This window comes from Mustela putorius, unplaced genomic scaffold (genome assembly GCF_011764305.1).
Source record: "Mustela putorius furo isolate JIRA1106 unplaced genomic scaffold, ASM1176430v1.1 tig00000721_pilon_pilon_pilon, whole genome shotgun sequence".
NCBI lineage: Eukaryota > Metazoa > Chordata > Mammalia > Carnivora > Mustelidae > Mustela > Mustela putorius.
This window is the reverse complement of record NW_025421456.1, coordinates 675,471-689,997: the sequence shown is the minus strand read 5'-3', so window position 1 is coordinate 689,997 and position 14,527 is coordinate 675,471. Positions and strand designations below refer to the sequence as shown.

At 37.5% G+C, this 14,527-nt stretch overlaps 1 protein-coding gene across 1 annotated transcript; it reads left to right on the top strand.

Annotated features, from left to right (window-relative positions):
* Positions 1–5,359: 5,359 nt before the first annotated feature.
* On the top strand, positions 5,360–13,826 carry MAD2L1 (mitotic arrest deficient 2 like 1). Its single transcript, XM_004747990.3, has 5 exons — positions 5,360–5,565; positions 6,471–6,617; positions 9,853–9,973; positions 10,949–11,052; positions 11,751–13,826. Exons 1-5 carry the CDS (start codon positions 5,493–5,495, stop codon positions 11,921–11,923), a joined length of 618 nt encoding a protein of 205 aa, XP_004748047.1. The 5' UTR covers positions 5,360–5,492; the 3' UTR covers positions 11,924–13,826.
* Positions 13,827–14,527: the final 701 nt, after the last annotated feature.

Sequence of the window (14,527 nt, the reverse complement as noted above, 5' to 3'; positions counted from 1 at the left end):
GGTTCTTAATTTTTACTAAAGATAAGATTATAACATCCTAAATATGCAACTGGATAATTAAACATTATAAATTATACCAGTATGGGGTTATATTTGTTCACTTTACTAAGCCATTGCTTATTAATAAAAGGTCATGATTCAAATTTGTCGTGCTATCTTATTGAATATGTGGGCCAACAATCAAAGAAACTCCTTAGCTGGGAAGTATGTGAGGAAAATAGGTCTTTATGACAACATCTTTTTTTAAAAAGAAAAAAGCAAATTCCCCAAACTGACATAATTAATAATTAATTTATTTATTACCTATGTGCACAGTAATTTTTTTCAAAATTTAGTAAATGCATTTCTTATTGACGATATCATAAAGTATCCCTCTGTTTTATCAGATTCAGAACAAACACTGCTTTATGTCAAGATGTTGACCTCAGAAATAAAGTAATACCTAGTGATTTGAAGGAAAACGTTCATCAGTCTGTAAGAATAATGATTCCATTAACTAAAATGATTCCTTTTTTCATGTAAAAAAACTTAATATGCAAATTAAGTGTAAATATAAATGCTGAGCATCCATATACTAAGTGTTTACAAGAAGGATATGAATTCTATATTATGATTAATATTTCATTCTGATGTATTTCACATATACAGACAACTTAGAAGCCACTAAATACATTTTTCTTTAATTTTACTTTGAACTGAAGCACATATTGAAACAGATACACATTTAAGTTTTAAAAGGTATTATTTTACATGTAAATAGTGCCATCTTCTGGCAGTTGAAACAGTTTGTGTAATAACATAAAATGCATTATGGATTGTAACTGTTGTTTTCTTGATAAGTTATGTGTACAGGTTATTGAATAAAAATCCTTAATCTCGGGGCACCCAGGTAGGTTAGTCAGTTAAGGGTCCAGCAGTTGGTTTTTTTTTTTTTTTTTAAGATTTTATTTATTTATTTATTGAACAGAGAGACAGAAATCACAAGTAGGCAGAGAGAAGGGGGAAGAAGTCTCCCCACTGAGCAGAGAGCCCGATGCAGGGCTCGATCCCAGGACCCTGGGATCATGACCTGAGCCAAAGGCAGAGGCTTAACCCACTGAGCCACCCAGGCGCCCCCAGCACTTGGTTTTGGCTCAGATCATGATCTCAGGATCCTGGGATCGATCCCCATGGGGTGCTCCTTGCTCAGGGCAGTCTGCTTGAGATTCTCTCTCCCTCTCTGCCTTTCCCACTCATGCTCGCTCTCTAAAAGAAATAAATAAATATTTAAAAATTTTAATTTAAAATCAGCTTATTTTTTTAAAATAGCCTTTAAAAACAAGAGCATTAATTAGCATGTCCTCAAATTGATAAAATTTAACAAGAGTCTAAGTCAGGAACTCTAGATTCTACTACTGAATCTTCTAACTAGATATTGAATCTTAGACTAACCATGTATCACTCAGGATCTCAGTTTCCTCAGTTATAAGATTATTCTACTAAGTCATTAATTAAGTTACTTTCAGTCTAAAATTCTATTTGATTCTAGCTTCAGCAATTTCATTTCTGGTTTTAGCATCCTAATACTGAATATAGGCCTGCTCATGATACACTTTTTCATAGTTATCTCTTTTATTGATATGAGTTTGTTTGGTTATGCTCTCTGCTTGAATTTTCTTCAGAAATAAGTCTTAATTTATATTGATACTTCTCACTATCCAAATATTCCTCCTTCCTCCCCAAACTTAGAAAGACTTCATTGAATTATAAATAAAATTAAACTCAAGTAGCTGAAAACAAGTTTTTAAAAAAAAATTCTGTAAAGATAAGATGATTTAGATAAGTCAATGTCAAACCAAGGAATTAAAATTAATAGGATAGACATCTCTCTAAAGCTTCTGGAATCTTAAGTGTTAAAGTGCTAAATAAGAAATAAAATAGGCTGAGTTTGGGCAGTTCTTCCTAACATCCCCACAGATTTTACCAACACTAGCCTGTATTGCAAGCTTGCCACCTTGGATTTATCTGTACTACCAGTACATTCTTCTCCCTCAAGTCATCAACTCAATTCTTGCCTCAAAATAATATATATATATATACCCCTTCTTATTCAAACTCTTTGGCATCCATCTAGTCCAGGCTCTCAACCTCCTAGGCCAGCATTACTAAAATATCCATTATGGTCTAATGCTTTTCTAAAAGTAGTGTAAGGATCATTTGGGATGCTGGTTAAAATATGTAATCTCTTAGACCCCATTAAGTAGAGCATCACTTTCCAACAGAAATCTCACACAAGTCACACATGTAATTTTAGTGTTCTTGTAGTCAGATTAAAAAAAACTAAAACAAAACAAGTGAAATTAATCTAATACATGTGAAAATATTTCAATATGTAATCAATTGAAAAACATATCATTGTGATACTTTACATTTTTTTTATACTAAGTTTTTGAAATCTGGTATTTTTTTGTTTGTTTGTTTTTAAAGATTTTATTTATTTATTTGACAGACAGAGATCACAAGGAGGCAGAGAGGCAGGCAGAGAGAGAGGGAGAAGCAGGCTCCCGCTGAGCAGAGAGCCCGATGCGGGGCTCGATCCCAGGACCCTGGGATCATGACCTGAGCCGAAGGCAGAGGCTTTAACTCACTGAGCCACCCAGGTGCCCCGAAATCTGGTATTTTTATACTTGTAGCATAACTCAATTCAGACAAGTACATTTCAAGTGCCTAAGAGTCACCTGTGGCTAGCAGCTATGGTACTAGACTGAATTAGATTTGGAGAAGGGAGAATAAAAGTCAGGAATCTACATTTAGCAAAACACCCAAGTGATTCTTTCACATTCTCAAGTTTGAGGACCACCACTCTCCACTGACCTATACACAATCCATTCTACAACCACTACTGAATTTATACTTGAAAAAAATACCCCTTTAATTATATTAATTCTAAGAGTCTAGAAATCCCTGGAATGTCCAACCTAATTCCGATGGATAATCAAAGCTTCCAAAATGTGACCTCACCCATCCATCCAACCTGCTCTCCAATTTAAAAATGTCTTGGGTTCTTCCATGAAATTTTCCCAGGCAAATATTCAAATGATCATTTATTCAACAAATATTGTTGGACTAGCCACTGTCATCATGGATCCTCTACAGTAACAGGAATGCTATAACACAAATCATTGCATAATTACTATAATGTCATTGTTTTCATTATAAGAATGAAAACAATGCTCTGAAATAGTGCTCTGAGATGCTATGAGAATACATAAGGGCAGGATTTTATAGTGTAAGAGGTCAATACAGTTACATTTAAAAAAAAGTATAAACATAATTAGAAATTTGAACATAGAAATAGAAATTTCTAGGCATTAAAAAGCACATTATGAAAAGCCCTGAGGTGGAAAAGTGACTAAAGGAATTGATAGATTAGGAAAGTAACCTGAGAGGGGGCTGAAGAGTTAGGCAGACTTTAATTTTTCTTTCTTTTTTTTTTTCCAGTATACATATTAAAACAAAACTAGTAAACAAAACTCAAAAAGTACAGACCTGGTCTTCTAAACTTAATTGTTTCTTACTTTTCCTCACAAAGCACAAAAAAAGTAATAAATACTTCTTCTATACATGGAAAACATATATTCTGCAAGCCTTTTAAGCTCTAGAATCTCCAAAATTATACTAATAATTATTTGTATCTTCAGGTAATTTAAAAACTATATTACCATGAAACTGAAGGAAGTCTTTACTGAAGTGCTGAGTATTATAAAGATTCTCAGAAAGAGAACAATTTTTATCTGTAGTAAGGTGGGCATCATGCTCTAACAGTGTGATGCCAGAAGTCTGGCTTTAAGTTCCTGGTGGAAGGAGTGAAAAGATGGTGATTCAAACACACATACACACAGGTACAAGAGACTAAAGGAGGTAAGGAGAATATTTTAGGGTTACTTGGCCTATTACCTATGGTTTACTCTTCAAACTGATCAAAGTCGGATACGTAACACTGTCATAAGCAGCATTCTAAGATGGCCACAAAATCCATGGCCTCTAAGGAGCACATTTTATACAATCTCCTCTGCTTGAGTGTGGTCAGAACCTGTGAATATGATGCGGTATCACTTCCCAGATTAAATTCATCACAGGGGAAATTCTCTGACAAGGTCTAACCTAATTGGACGAAGCCTTAAAAGGGATCTCCACGGAGTCGTGGGACCGGAAGTATGAGAAGGCCTGTGGAAGAACTACCTGGCAAAGGCACAAGATTTGCTTCCGGCCAACAACTAGCAAACTGAGAACCTCAGTCCAAGAAACAAGGACATTAATCCTGCCAGCAACCAACGGGCTTGGAACACAACCCCAGATTTTAGATGAGATTGCACTTGCAGACACCTTTACTTCACCCTTGTGAGACTCAACGCAGAGCACTCAGCGGGATCATAACAGCTCCTGATCTACACGGCTGAGATAATAAAAGGGTGCTGAACCATTAATTTGTGGGAATGTTATGCAGTAATAGAAAAATAAGACACGAAGGCGTTTCTCATATAACTAAATGTGTGTGGTACACAGTGTTTGAGACGTCATTTTACAAATAATTTTTCTAACTGCTTTAAGAATAAAATGGTTTCTCAACTGACGTGAACATTAATGGTGCGCTTTAGTACTTCCCATCCTAACATGAAGTCATTGAGTTTGAGAGTCAAAATTCCCTGATAAGCCCTTCAGTATACGTGGGTCTTTTGTATGAGGTGAACTTATTCCTGATCGGCCTCTGTGGGTGCAGCGTGCGCGGGGTACACCCCGCACAAGTCTGACTGCCCTTTGCAGTCCCCTGCCGCTCCAGACTGCCTCACTGCGGGACTGAGGGGGAAAAGGCTGAGACCAGGACCGACACAGGACAAAAAAGCGCCGCGGCTCGTCCCTTTAAGCATAACTCAATTTCTCAAGAAAAGCCGCGCTCCCATACAGTAATCAGGCCCTCTAAAGCGGTGGCCTGGCTACCGCGCACGCGGCTTCTTGACTGACTCCCAAAGCATCTAGCAAGTTTCAATCGCCGGCTAGGGATCACTGAGGCCACTTAAGATGCAGCTGACGGACAGTTCGTATCACTTTGAAAACAGCTTTGAAACAAACAAATCGGGCTCCCTGGTCGCTCACTCCGCACGCTTACGGAGCGGCCACTAAAGTCAGGTTTCCGCGTCTCCTTCCCACAGCGTCGTCTACCAGACCACAACTCTTAAGTGCTCAAGCAGGACTCTCCGGAGCCGGACGACCAGGAACGCCGTGAACACGCCCACCCACTGCGCCTGCGTGAGGGGCCTGCTCTGTCAGGCGCACAGAGGACCTGCAGGACCCGCCGCGTGGGGCGGCGCCTAGAGGCTCGTCGCGCCTGCGCGGAGGGCCCGACGGCGCGCTGCGTCGTTACTTTTGAAACGAGTGGCGGGGAATTGGTGTGTACATCTCTGCTGCCGCTCTCTGACGGGTGGAAGCTCACTCCTTCGCCTGTAGGACCGGCCATGGCGCTGCAGCTTTCCCGGGAGCAAGGCATCACCCTGCGCGGGAGCGCCGAAATCGTAGCTGAGTTCTTCTGTAAGTTCTCCTCGCGCAGGCCGGAGGGCGGGGAGAACTGAGACCAGGCCGCCGGGTAGGCCCGTGGCTCAGCCACGGAGTGGGGGAGGCGGTGGGGGGCCACCGAGATGCCTCCCGTTAAGCTCTGTCGGCCTCCGCCTCCTGCCTGGCGGGAGAATCTAGGAAGAAGCCAATGCAGGCGCCGCCCCCGGACGCGTTGCTAATGGTGGAGCAGGAGGCCTAGGTGCTGCTGAGGCCTGCCTCGCGGCATAGCCCCTCCACCTGCAGCGTTGCTTTAAACTGCAGAGCCTCCGCACTTCCCACCACAGCCCCCAACCCCGGCCTCCGCGACTTAAGGCGGAGTACAGCCGGGTGGGGCCCATTTATATTTTTGACAACCCCTCAGCCGCGTTTTGATTCCGGTATTGGAGGTGATGGATTAGATTTAGGAAACGCTGTTTTGGACTAGGCCACTTGTACCTTCAGATAGACTCTGGCAGGACTTGTGAGGAGAAAGGCGGGGTAAAGTGGAAAGCTTGCTGAGAGCATTGGAGGGAGCAGTTAATTAGTTGCTAACTCAGATGCAGAAGCCTATTGTGACCCCCTCGAATCCCATAATCTGAATTGGGACTTGGATTAGAGTGAGCTGTAGTACTACTTCGACAGTAGATAAATGCATTTTGAGGTTACTTTCTTTTATTGCCACAGAAATGTAGGTATCATATTCTCTTACTTAGAAGCAAGATTTTAAGGATGTTTAATGCCACCTTTTACCTACTGTGCTTTCAACAAGATGCCCCCAAACACATGTTTAGGCATTTACAGTTTTATACCATTAATGAAACGGCAGCCACATCTGAAAGTATTTTATTTTCCAGAGTTACAATGTGATAATGACTTTTCTTTAACATTCCTGTTGTTTTCAGCATTTGGCATCAACAGCATTTTGTATCAGCGTGGCATATATCCATCTGAAACCTTTACTAGAGTGCAGAAATATGGACTCACCTTGCTTGTAACAACTGATCCTGAGCTCATAAAATACCTAAATAATGTGGTGGAACAACTGAAAGGTATTTAATTGTTGAAAACCATTTTGAGTTTTGCAGGCCTTTTAGGACTGTGTTTTTTCTAGCATCTTGGTGGTCATTTTTCAGCTCTGTACAAAGGTGTAAAACGCTACAATCCCAAATATAGTGATTCTTAATGGGAAGGAAACAGATAATACATAAATTGAAAGAAAGTCCACCCTTCCCATACTGCATTGTGAGTGGGTTGAATATTTTGATGTTAGGAATCTGATATGGCTTCACAGAACTGTCTCCATCCACTCCCTTAGAAATGATTTTTGCAGTTCATGTAGCCAGATAGAACCAAGTTCGAATTTTACGTACTATGGTGGTGGTCATTATTGGAGAAAAATCCACCATATATTTTTAACATGATATATTTTCTGTAGCTGCCTAGAGTTTAAAGCCATCGTTACTTTAAGATAAAGAAAAATAAAAGTAGATCCAACCTAGGAGCCAAACTTAAAAAAAAAAAAAAAAGAACTACTAAGTAATAGAGCACCTAATAGAGTTTTCTTATTTTTTGCATATTTCCATTTGTCTTTTTAAAAATCCTTCCTAGAAGTCAGTCAGCCTTTTCTATGTGAACACTCATTGTTTTTCTTAGCTCAAGAAGTTACTGAATTGAATCAGTACTTGTTCTCGATCTATTCCTACCCCCCCCCCAATATTTTTCTCTACTTAGTATTCTCACTTATAATTTTTCTGTGTTGTACAATATTTCTCTCTAGGTCCCCTTTTGCTCTTCCAAAACTAGTTCTAAAAAACACTTAGAGTAGTCATCTCTCTTTTTTTTTAAATTTGTGAGTCATACAGTTCTGTTATCAAGAACTTTATTTTTAAAATTAGATTAATTGTATTTTTATTATTTTCAGGGCTAAATCACCCATACTCATTCATAGGGCTGTACTCAGATTATTTAGCCTGAAACCTGTAAGCAACTAAGAATCTTATGTCATCGTAATTTAATGGAGAGGCAAGCCCCACCTAAGCTACTGGTTTTTGGGTTGTCTCCTTTAAGACTGCACTGAGGGGCACCTGGGTGGCTCAGTGGGTTAAGCCTCTGCCTTTGGCTCAAGTCATGATCTCAGGGTCCTGGGATTGAGCAGGGAGTCTGCTTCCTCCTCTCTCTCTGCCTGCCTCTCTGCCTACTTTTGATATTTCTCTCTCTATCTCTCTCTCTCTGTGTCAAATAAATAAAATCTTAAAAAAAAAAAAAAAAAAAAAGACTGCACTGAGGATATTTCACCTCAGGTGTATGCAGACCTTCCTTTACAATTTCGCCCTTTTATTTTAGTTAAAATGAAGGAATTACTCTTCTTAGGCAAATTGTTCAGTATATTTGAATCTCCATCCCTCTTGCCTTTTTAAGGACTTCAGTTCTCTGGTATTTTTGACTTCTTTGTTTTGAGTTATTTTCATTGGTTTCATCTGTCTTCAGTTTTGGGGTTTTTTTGTTTTTTTTTTAAAGATTTTATTTATTTATTTGACAGACAGAGATCACAAGTAGGCAGAGAGGCAGGCAGAGAGAGAGAGAAGGAAGCAGGCTCCCCGCTGAGCAGAGAGCCCGATGCGGGACTCGATCCCAGGACCCTGAGATCATGACCTGAGCCGAAGGCAGCGGCCTAACCCACTGAGCCACCCAGGCGCCCCTGTCTTCAGTTTTAAAAGAAAAAAATGTCCACGCATCCCAATCCTTAAGTTGCTACCCAATCTCCTTTTCAGAGCTAAATTGAGAAAAAGTTGATATGTCAAAGGGTAAGCAAAGCTGACAGCCCATATCCAGCAAGTGGCCTATTTTTGTACTGCCTGCAAACTAAAAATGTTCTCAGATTATTAAAGGGCTCTTTTTTTCTTAAGACTCTGCAACAGAGACCTAGGTGGCCCACAAGCCCTAAATATTATAAAATTGTTTTTATGTCTTAAAAAAAAAAAAACCTGCAGACTCCTGAGCATACTATCCCAATTTCCAAGATTAATTCAGGCCTCGTCCTGAGGCCCTTTTCTTACTATAATCTCTCTCTAGATGATCTATGTCATGTATATAGCTTCAGTAACAGCCTTTGTGTAGTTGACTCACAAGCATACATCCAGCCCAGTTCTATTGTGCTCATAGATTTAGTGGCTCCCTTGATAGCTTCACGTGGCTATCCCAGTGATACTTGAAAACTAACCTTAAGGGGCTTCTGGCTGGCTCAGTCAGTGGAGCATGCAACTCTTGATATCGGGGTTATAAGTTCCAGACCCATGTCGGGTGTGGAGATTACTTAAAATCTTAAAATCTTAAAAACTTAAGCATCCTCTCCAGTTTGCAGTCTATTTCTCAGTGAATGGATCAACCATCCAACTAATGTTATAAACCAGAAAGCTGGGAGCTATCCCTGAGTCTTTCCCCTTCCTTTCTCATAAGTAATCAGTAAATCTTAACAGTTTTAACCATGAAATCTCTTGAATCTATCTACTGATCCATCTCTACTAGTTTATCCTGTAAGCCTTGTTTCCTCTTGCTTGAATTGCTAATTAATAAATGTCTCTGGATCCTCTCTTTACCTCCACTCTACTTTCCACATCACAGCAAGAAGGATAGTTCTGAAATACAAGTTTAATTTCATCACAGCATACTTCAAATACAGTAATGACTTCCCTGGTTCAAGTATTACTTCTTTAATTTCGCCCACATGGGCTTACATGGCCTGACCCATATGTATCCTGCACAAACTGAACTTGTTCATTCTCCCCTTTCTTTCCTGTAGTTGGATTACCGTTCTTTCAATCATCGGGGCAGATGCTCTTCCCTTTTCAGTATTTAAGACCTGTGCCCTTTTCTGTATCCTTGTGCATATTTTAATGGTATTTATTTGTAGAGCTGAAGTCAAGTGAAAACTCCGAGTCAGATTTTCCTGTATTCTCTCATTGCATCACATTTATCACAATTAATAATTTTTACATTTATTAGTGCAATGGTTAGATTAATAGCCGTACCCTGCATCTTCCCTTGGATTAGGGTGTACTGCATGTTCACTACTCTGTCTTCAGCACTCAGTACTATACATCTGGTATAAGTATTGAGAATTCGAAAACCAGAGCTAGGTTATTGTGGGACAGGTTTTCGGTACAGGTTGGCAGAGTTCCAAAATACCTAGTGGTAGGAATTTGCTGAGGATAGAAAGTGAGACCTGGGAAGAGAGTTGTTTTGTAATGCAGTGAACCAAAAAAGATGCCTTGTTATGTATTGCAGATTGGTTATACAAGTGTTCAGTTCAGAAACTGGTGGTAGTCATCTCAAATATTGAAAGTGGTGAGGTCCTTGAAAGGTGGCAATTTGATATTGAGTGTGACAAGACTGCGAAAGATGACAGGTAAGTATGAAGTAAATTGCTTCCACTTTAATAGATTCTTTCCAAAACTGTTTTCTTTTATAAATGAGTTCTAATTATATTGAACTAGTTTCATGTAAGGTCGTTTGTTTCTAAGTATATTAGATTTGATCTTTAATCTCCTGTGGAGAAGGATTGAGCTCACAAAAGAATTATGGCTATCATGGAGTTTTAACATAATTGCCCATAGGCTAAATCCATAAATTTCAAACTTCAGTTATTTATGGTGCTATACATACAGCTACACATGGTATCTATCCTAGGTGGGCCACTTCATGAATTTTGAAAGGTACTTTTAACCATGAATTATTATCCTAAACTTTTCCCCAGCTTACTGTATTTCATTTAATGCTACAAACTTCCTTAGACATTTCTTAAACTGAAATTTTTAGATCCTCTGGATGGGACATGCCCATCATTATATGCTAATTTCTAGCCTTGTCCTAGGCATGCTTACCTGTAAACTGTCTCTCATAATGTAATGAATTTTGCTCCTGAAGTCATCTTTAGTCTATTTTAGAAAATGTTTAATTATAAAAATAACTCCATACATAATTAACATATTTGAGGCAATAGCATATTAGACATTTAGGCATTACTAAAAATGCCAAATGATTATACTGATTAAGTATTTTAAATACTACTTGTTATCTTTAAGACATGCTGAAGTTTGCTTGACTTGAAGCACTTGGCAGCTTTTCTAGTCCTCTGTTATTTAATGACCTGATACTAAGATCAACCCTAAAAAATCATTGGAAGGGTAAATGAAACAATAGAGATACATATTGTGCCTACTATGTTTCTTAAGGACATATATTTATATTCATGTTAAAACACTCATTTGAATGCATTACTTATTTGATTTTGAAAGCACTTAATCAGATAAATAATTTTACCAGTGTTTTAAATTACTTATTAAAAGTTAAAATGAATTAATTAATTTGGTTTCTTTGATAGTGCACCCAGAGAAAAGTCTCAGAAAGCTATACAAGATGAAATCCGTTCAGTGATCAGACAGATCACAGCTACGGTGACATTTCTGCCACTGCTGGAAGTTTCTTGTAAGTATTCTACAACTTCACATTGGCTTAAATTTGTTGTTGGAAAGACTAAGCTACTACTTTAAGAATTAACGCTTTTATTAAATTTTTTCTTAATTATCAATGTCATGTTACGTGAATTAGAAAAATGTTGTAAAGCTAAAGTAATGCTATTTGCATTTTATTTAGAAGTGCTAAAAAGGAAAGGAATGAAAGTATTCTACTGTAGTCACTCTTGAATATTTTGATGTAATTTCTTTTATTTTTATTTTCTACATATTTCTGTGTTTATAATTAAGACTTATAGCTGTAATTGTGTCTTTTCTGAGTTACTCCTTCATTTATCAGATATATCCTGAATACCTTCAATATGCCATATGCCATTCTGGGTACTGGGATATGGCAATCACAGTACCAAGTTGTTATCTTTTCTGTGCCTTAGATTCATGCTGTCTCATGATTAATGATACACTTCCTGCAAATATTTTTAGTGGTTTTTCTCTTTAAAGAAAAGAAAATCGAGTTTTTCATAAAATAAACTAAAAGGAGTACAGTATGTTTTGTACTAAAATTTCCACTGAGGAAAAGCAGTTAGGTAAAGAGATCGAACTAACCTAGCTTTTCTGACACTATAGGTGGTTCAAATGTGAAAGAGACAGGAAGGGCAGTTGTGGTTTTGAAAAAATAATTGTACTTTAATGATCTTATCCCCAATTTAGGTTCATTTGATCTACTGATTTATACAGACAAAGATTTGGTTGTTCCTGAAAAATGGGAAGAGTCGGGACCACAGTTTATTACCAATTCTGAGGAAGTCCGTCTTCGTTCATTCACTACTACAATCCACAAAGTAAATAGTATGGTGGCCTACAAAATTCCTGTCAATGACTGAGGATGAGATAAAGACAGTGATGGTACTTGTAATTCTCAGATGTGGTTTTCCTGAAACCAAGTCAACTATAGTTGATACATTTTGTTTCGTTGGTTAATTTTTAGGTGGGGAAAACTTCTATTGAACTGTGCATAATTGTTCCATTTTTTGGTACCTGTATGACTTTATACAGGGTTGACATAAATTATTGCACATTGTTCAAAAGGGAACTTGCAGATTATATCAGCACTGTTATGTCAATTCCTTTGAAGATGGTAACTGTAGATGGAAAACTATTGCTATAAAGCTAAATGCCTTTGGTCAAGTACCTTGACTCAGAATATAGGTTACAGAGATACTGCAATATAAAATACAACAAAAGAAGTCTCAATATTCACAGTCTTTATTTAGATCCTGAAATTATCTAATGATAATCTGTAAGTAATGAAATATTGTTCCTATTGGATACTTTTGCCATTTATTTCATTTGTATATTTTCCATATTGAAAACATTTCCAATTATTTGATTTTAATTTATATAACTTGAACCTACAAAGCTGTGTATATTGCCACTGTTTAAATTCCCGTGATACAGAACTCTTAAGAATTTTTTTATGTTTTACAAAATCAAGCTTTAAATAATGATGTAATAAAGTTAAAATATGTATGTTTTAAATTTGTCTTAACATATTTTTCTATTGGTGTAGTATTATCACAGTTAAATAGGATGGATTCAGTATAGCAAATAATATATTGGGCCTACCAGGGCCTACTAAAGTCTGAAGGTACTTTCAATTTATTGAACAAGCTTTGATTATACCCCTTTAATCTTATAACTGTGGACTTAAAATAAGCATCATTCTTTGTATAAAATAATACATGTCATTTGGAATTAATTTGTTTTAGCATACCTTGGCCTGTAGAACTTTTCTATACTCCTAGCCTCATTGCCAGCCTACTTTTCCTTATTTTTCCAAGGTCAGTTGAAGGCAAACTTCTAAAAAGACTCTTCTAGTCTCTGTTCTAAATCTTACCTCATTTTAAAATAATTATGTGCTTAGTATCAGACACTATACTAAGCTCTTTATATGTATTAACTCATTAATCTTCACTGTCAAGTAAAAACACTAGCCTGTATCCATTCAATCAAGAATTGCAAAGTGAGCAACTGTTAATGTGCTAAGTAATGGGATGAACGAAACAGAGTCCGGGCTTTTCTGAAGTTTGAGATAAGAAGGAGAGGAAAATACATGGCAAGCTACCAGAAAGTAACTGCACAGGTTTATCTCATATGTATTTGTCTTTGTTATTTCACCTGAATAATCTGATCTCTTTGATCCTGTTGCCTGCTTGTTAAGAATAAAGGGCAATTCTTCTCTCAGTGCAAGACAAGTAGGTACCAATATTTGGTGATAGGTGTAATGAATGCTGTTGTTGTTGTCTCAAGCTCCTTGAGAATTGAAGCTATAATTGAGGTCCACTCACAAGTCTTTCTCAGAAATGGAAGTGATGTTGAATTAGGTAGTCAAGAGTCTGGTTTTCCAGCATAAGATGTAGTACAAAGTGGACACTAATACTGAATACTGGGCTTTTCATAACCTCTCAACATGAAACATTAGGTTGAGAAGGAAAGCAGAAATAGAAAGTTAGTAAAAATATGAAGAGAGTTGAAAATCCTGAAACTACTTTTAGGATAAAAGTTTGAAATTCTTTTTAGAAAGAAATTCCAAGGTGCTTTTGGAAACACTGCCTCTGCTAAATGACCAGAAATAACGTGGTTCTTCCCCCAAAAAGTGTACTGGTAGAAACTTTCTTTTTTTTTTTTTTTTTTTGGTAGAAACTTTCTTAATATATCATTGATAATACTCAAATTTCTGTCATTTATGTTTTTATTCACCAAATTAAATGATTCTAATATTAATCACTTTTAATTTGTGATTTCTAACATTACTGACTTCTACTGACTTTTCCCCTGTATACATTTTATATCAATCAGGAAATATATTGAAGTTTAATAAGAGCCAAGCTATGAGCTTTATTGGTAAAACTCAGTTGGAAAAGCTTTGGCCTATGGCTCCAACTAGTCTCACCCTCTTTCCTATATATTGAAGCTCACCTTAGGGAGATATTTAAACCAACGGGTTCAAGAATTGTGAATGACTGATGAGCACTGGGTGTTATGTGTAAGTGATGAATCACTAAATTCTCCTGACACCAATATTACAGTATATGTTAATTAACTAGAATTTAAATAAAAATTTGGGAGGGAAAAAAAGCATGCATGACTTACTTCCACAACATGTTAAACCAGAGAAGCCAAGATTCCAAGAGCGTCTGATAGGCCTGGCCTGGACTCTGACTCAGTTTTGCTTACCATAGGTAGAGGAATGAAAACATGTTCCGATTGGGCCTGTCAAGGTCTGAAATAGAAATAGAAGGGACTGAACCACACTTGGTCTTCAGGATTCTTCTTGCAGTGTCATCAATTGGACAGAGAAGTCAAGCCTTCATGGGAATTTTACACAGAGGTATAAATGATCTCATGTATTAGTTGGGTTTTGCTTCATAGGAAACAACCATAGAATAACCATAAGTATTTTTTTTTTTCCTGTTAAGTGTGGGTTA

Excerpts from the sequence above, each read along its gene's own strand:
- MAD2L1 (XM_004747990.3), top strand. The coding sequence starts at position 5,493 with ATGGCGCTGCAGCTTTCCCGGGAGCAAGGCATCACCCTGCGCGGGAGC. Across the intron at positions 9,974-10,948 it reads AAGACTGCGAAAGATGACAG|TGCACCCAGAGAAAAGTCTC; the intron begins GTAAGTATGAAG and ends TTTCTTTGATAG. Across the intron at positions 11,053-11,750 it reads GCCACTGCTGGAAGTTTCTT|GTTCATTTGATCTACTGATT; the intron begins GTAAGTATTCTA and ends TCCCCAATTTAG.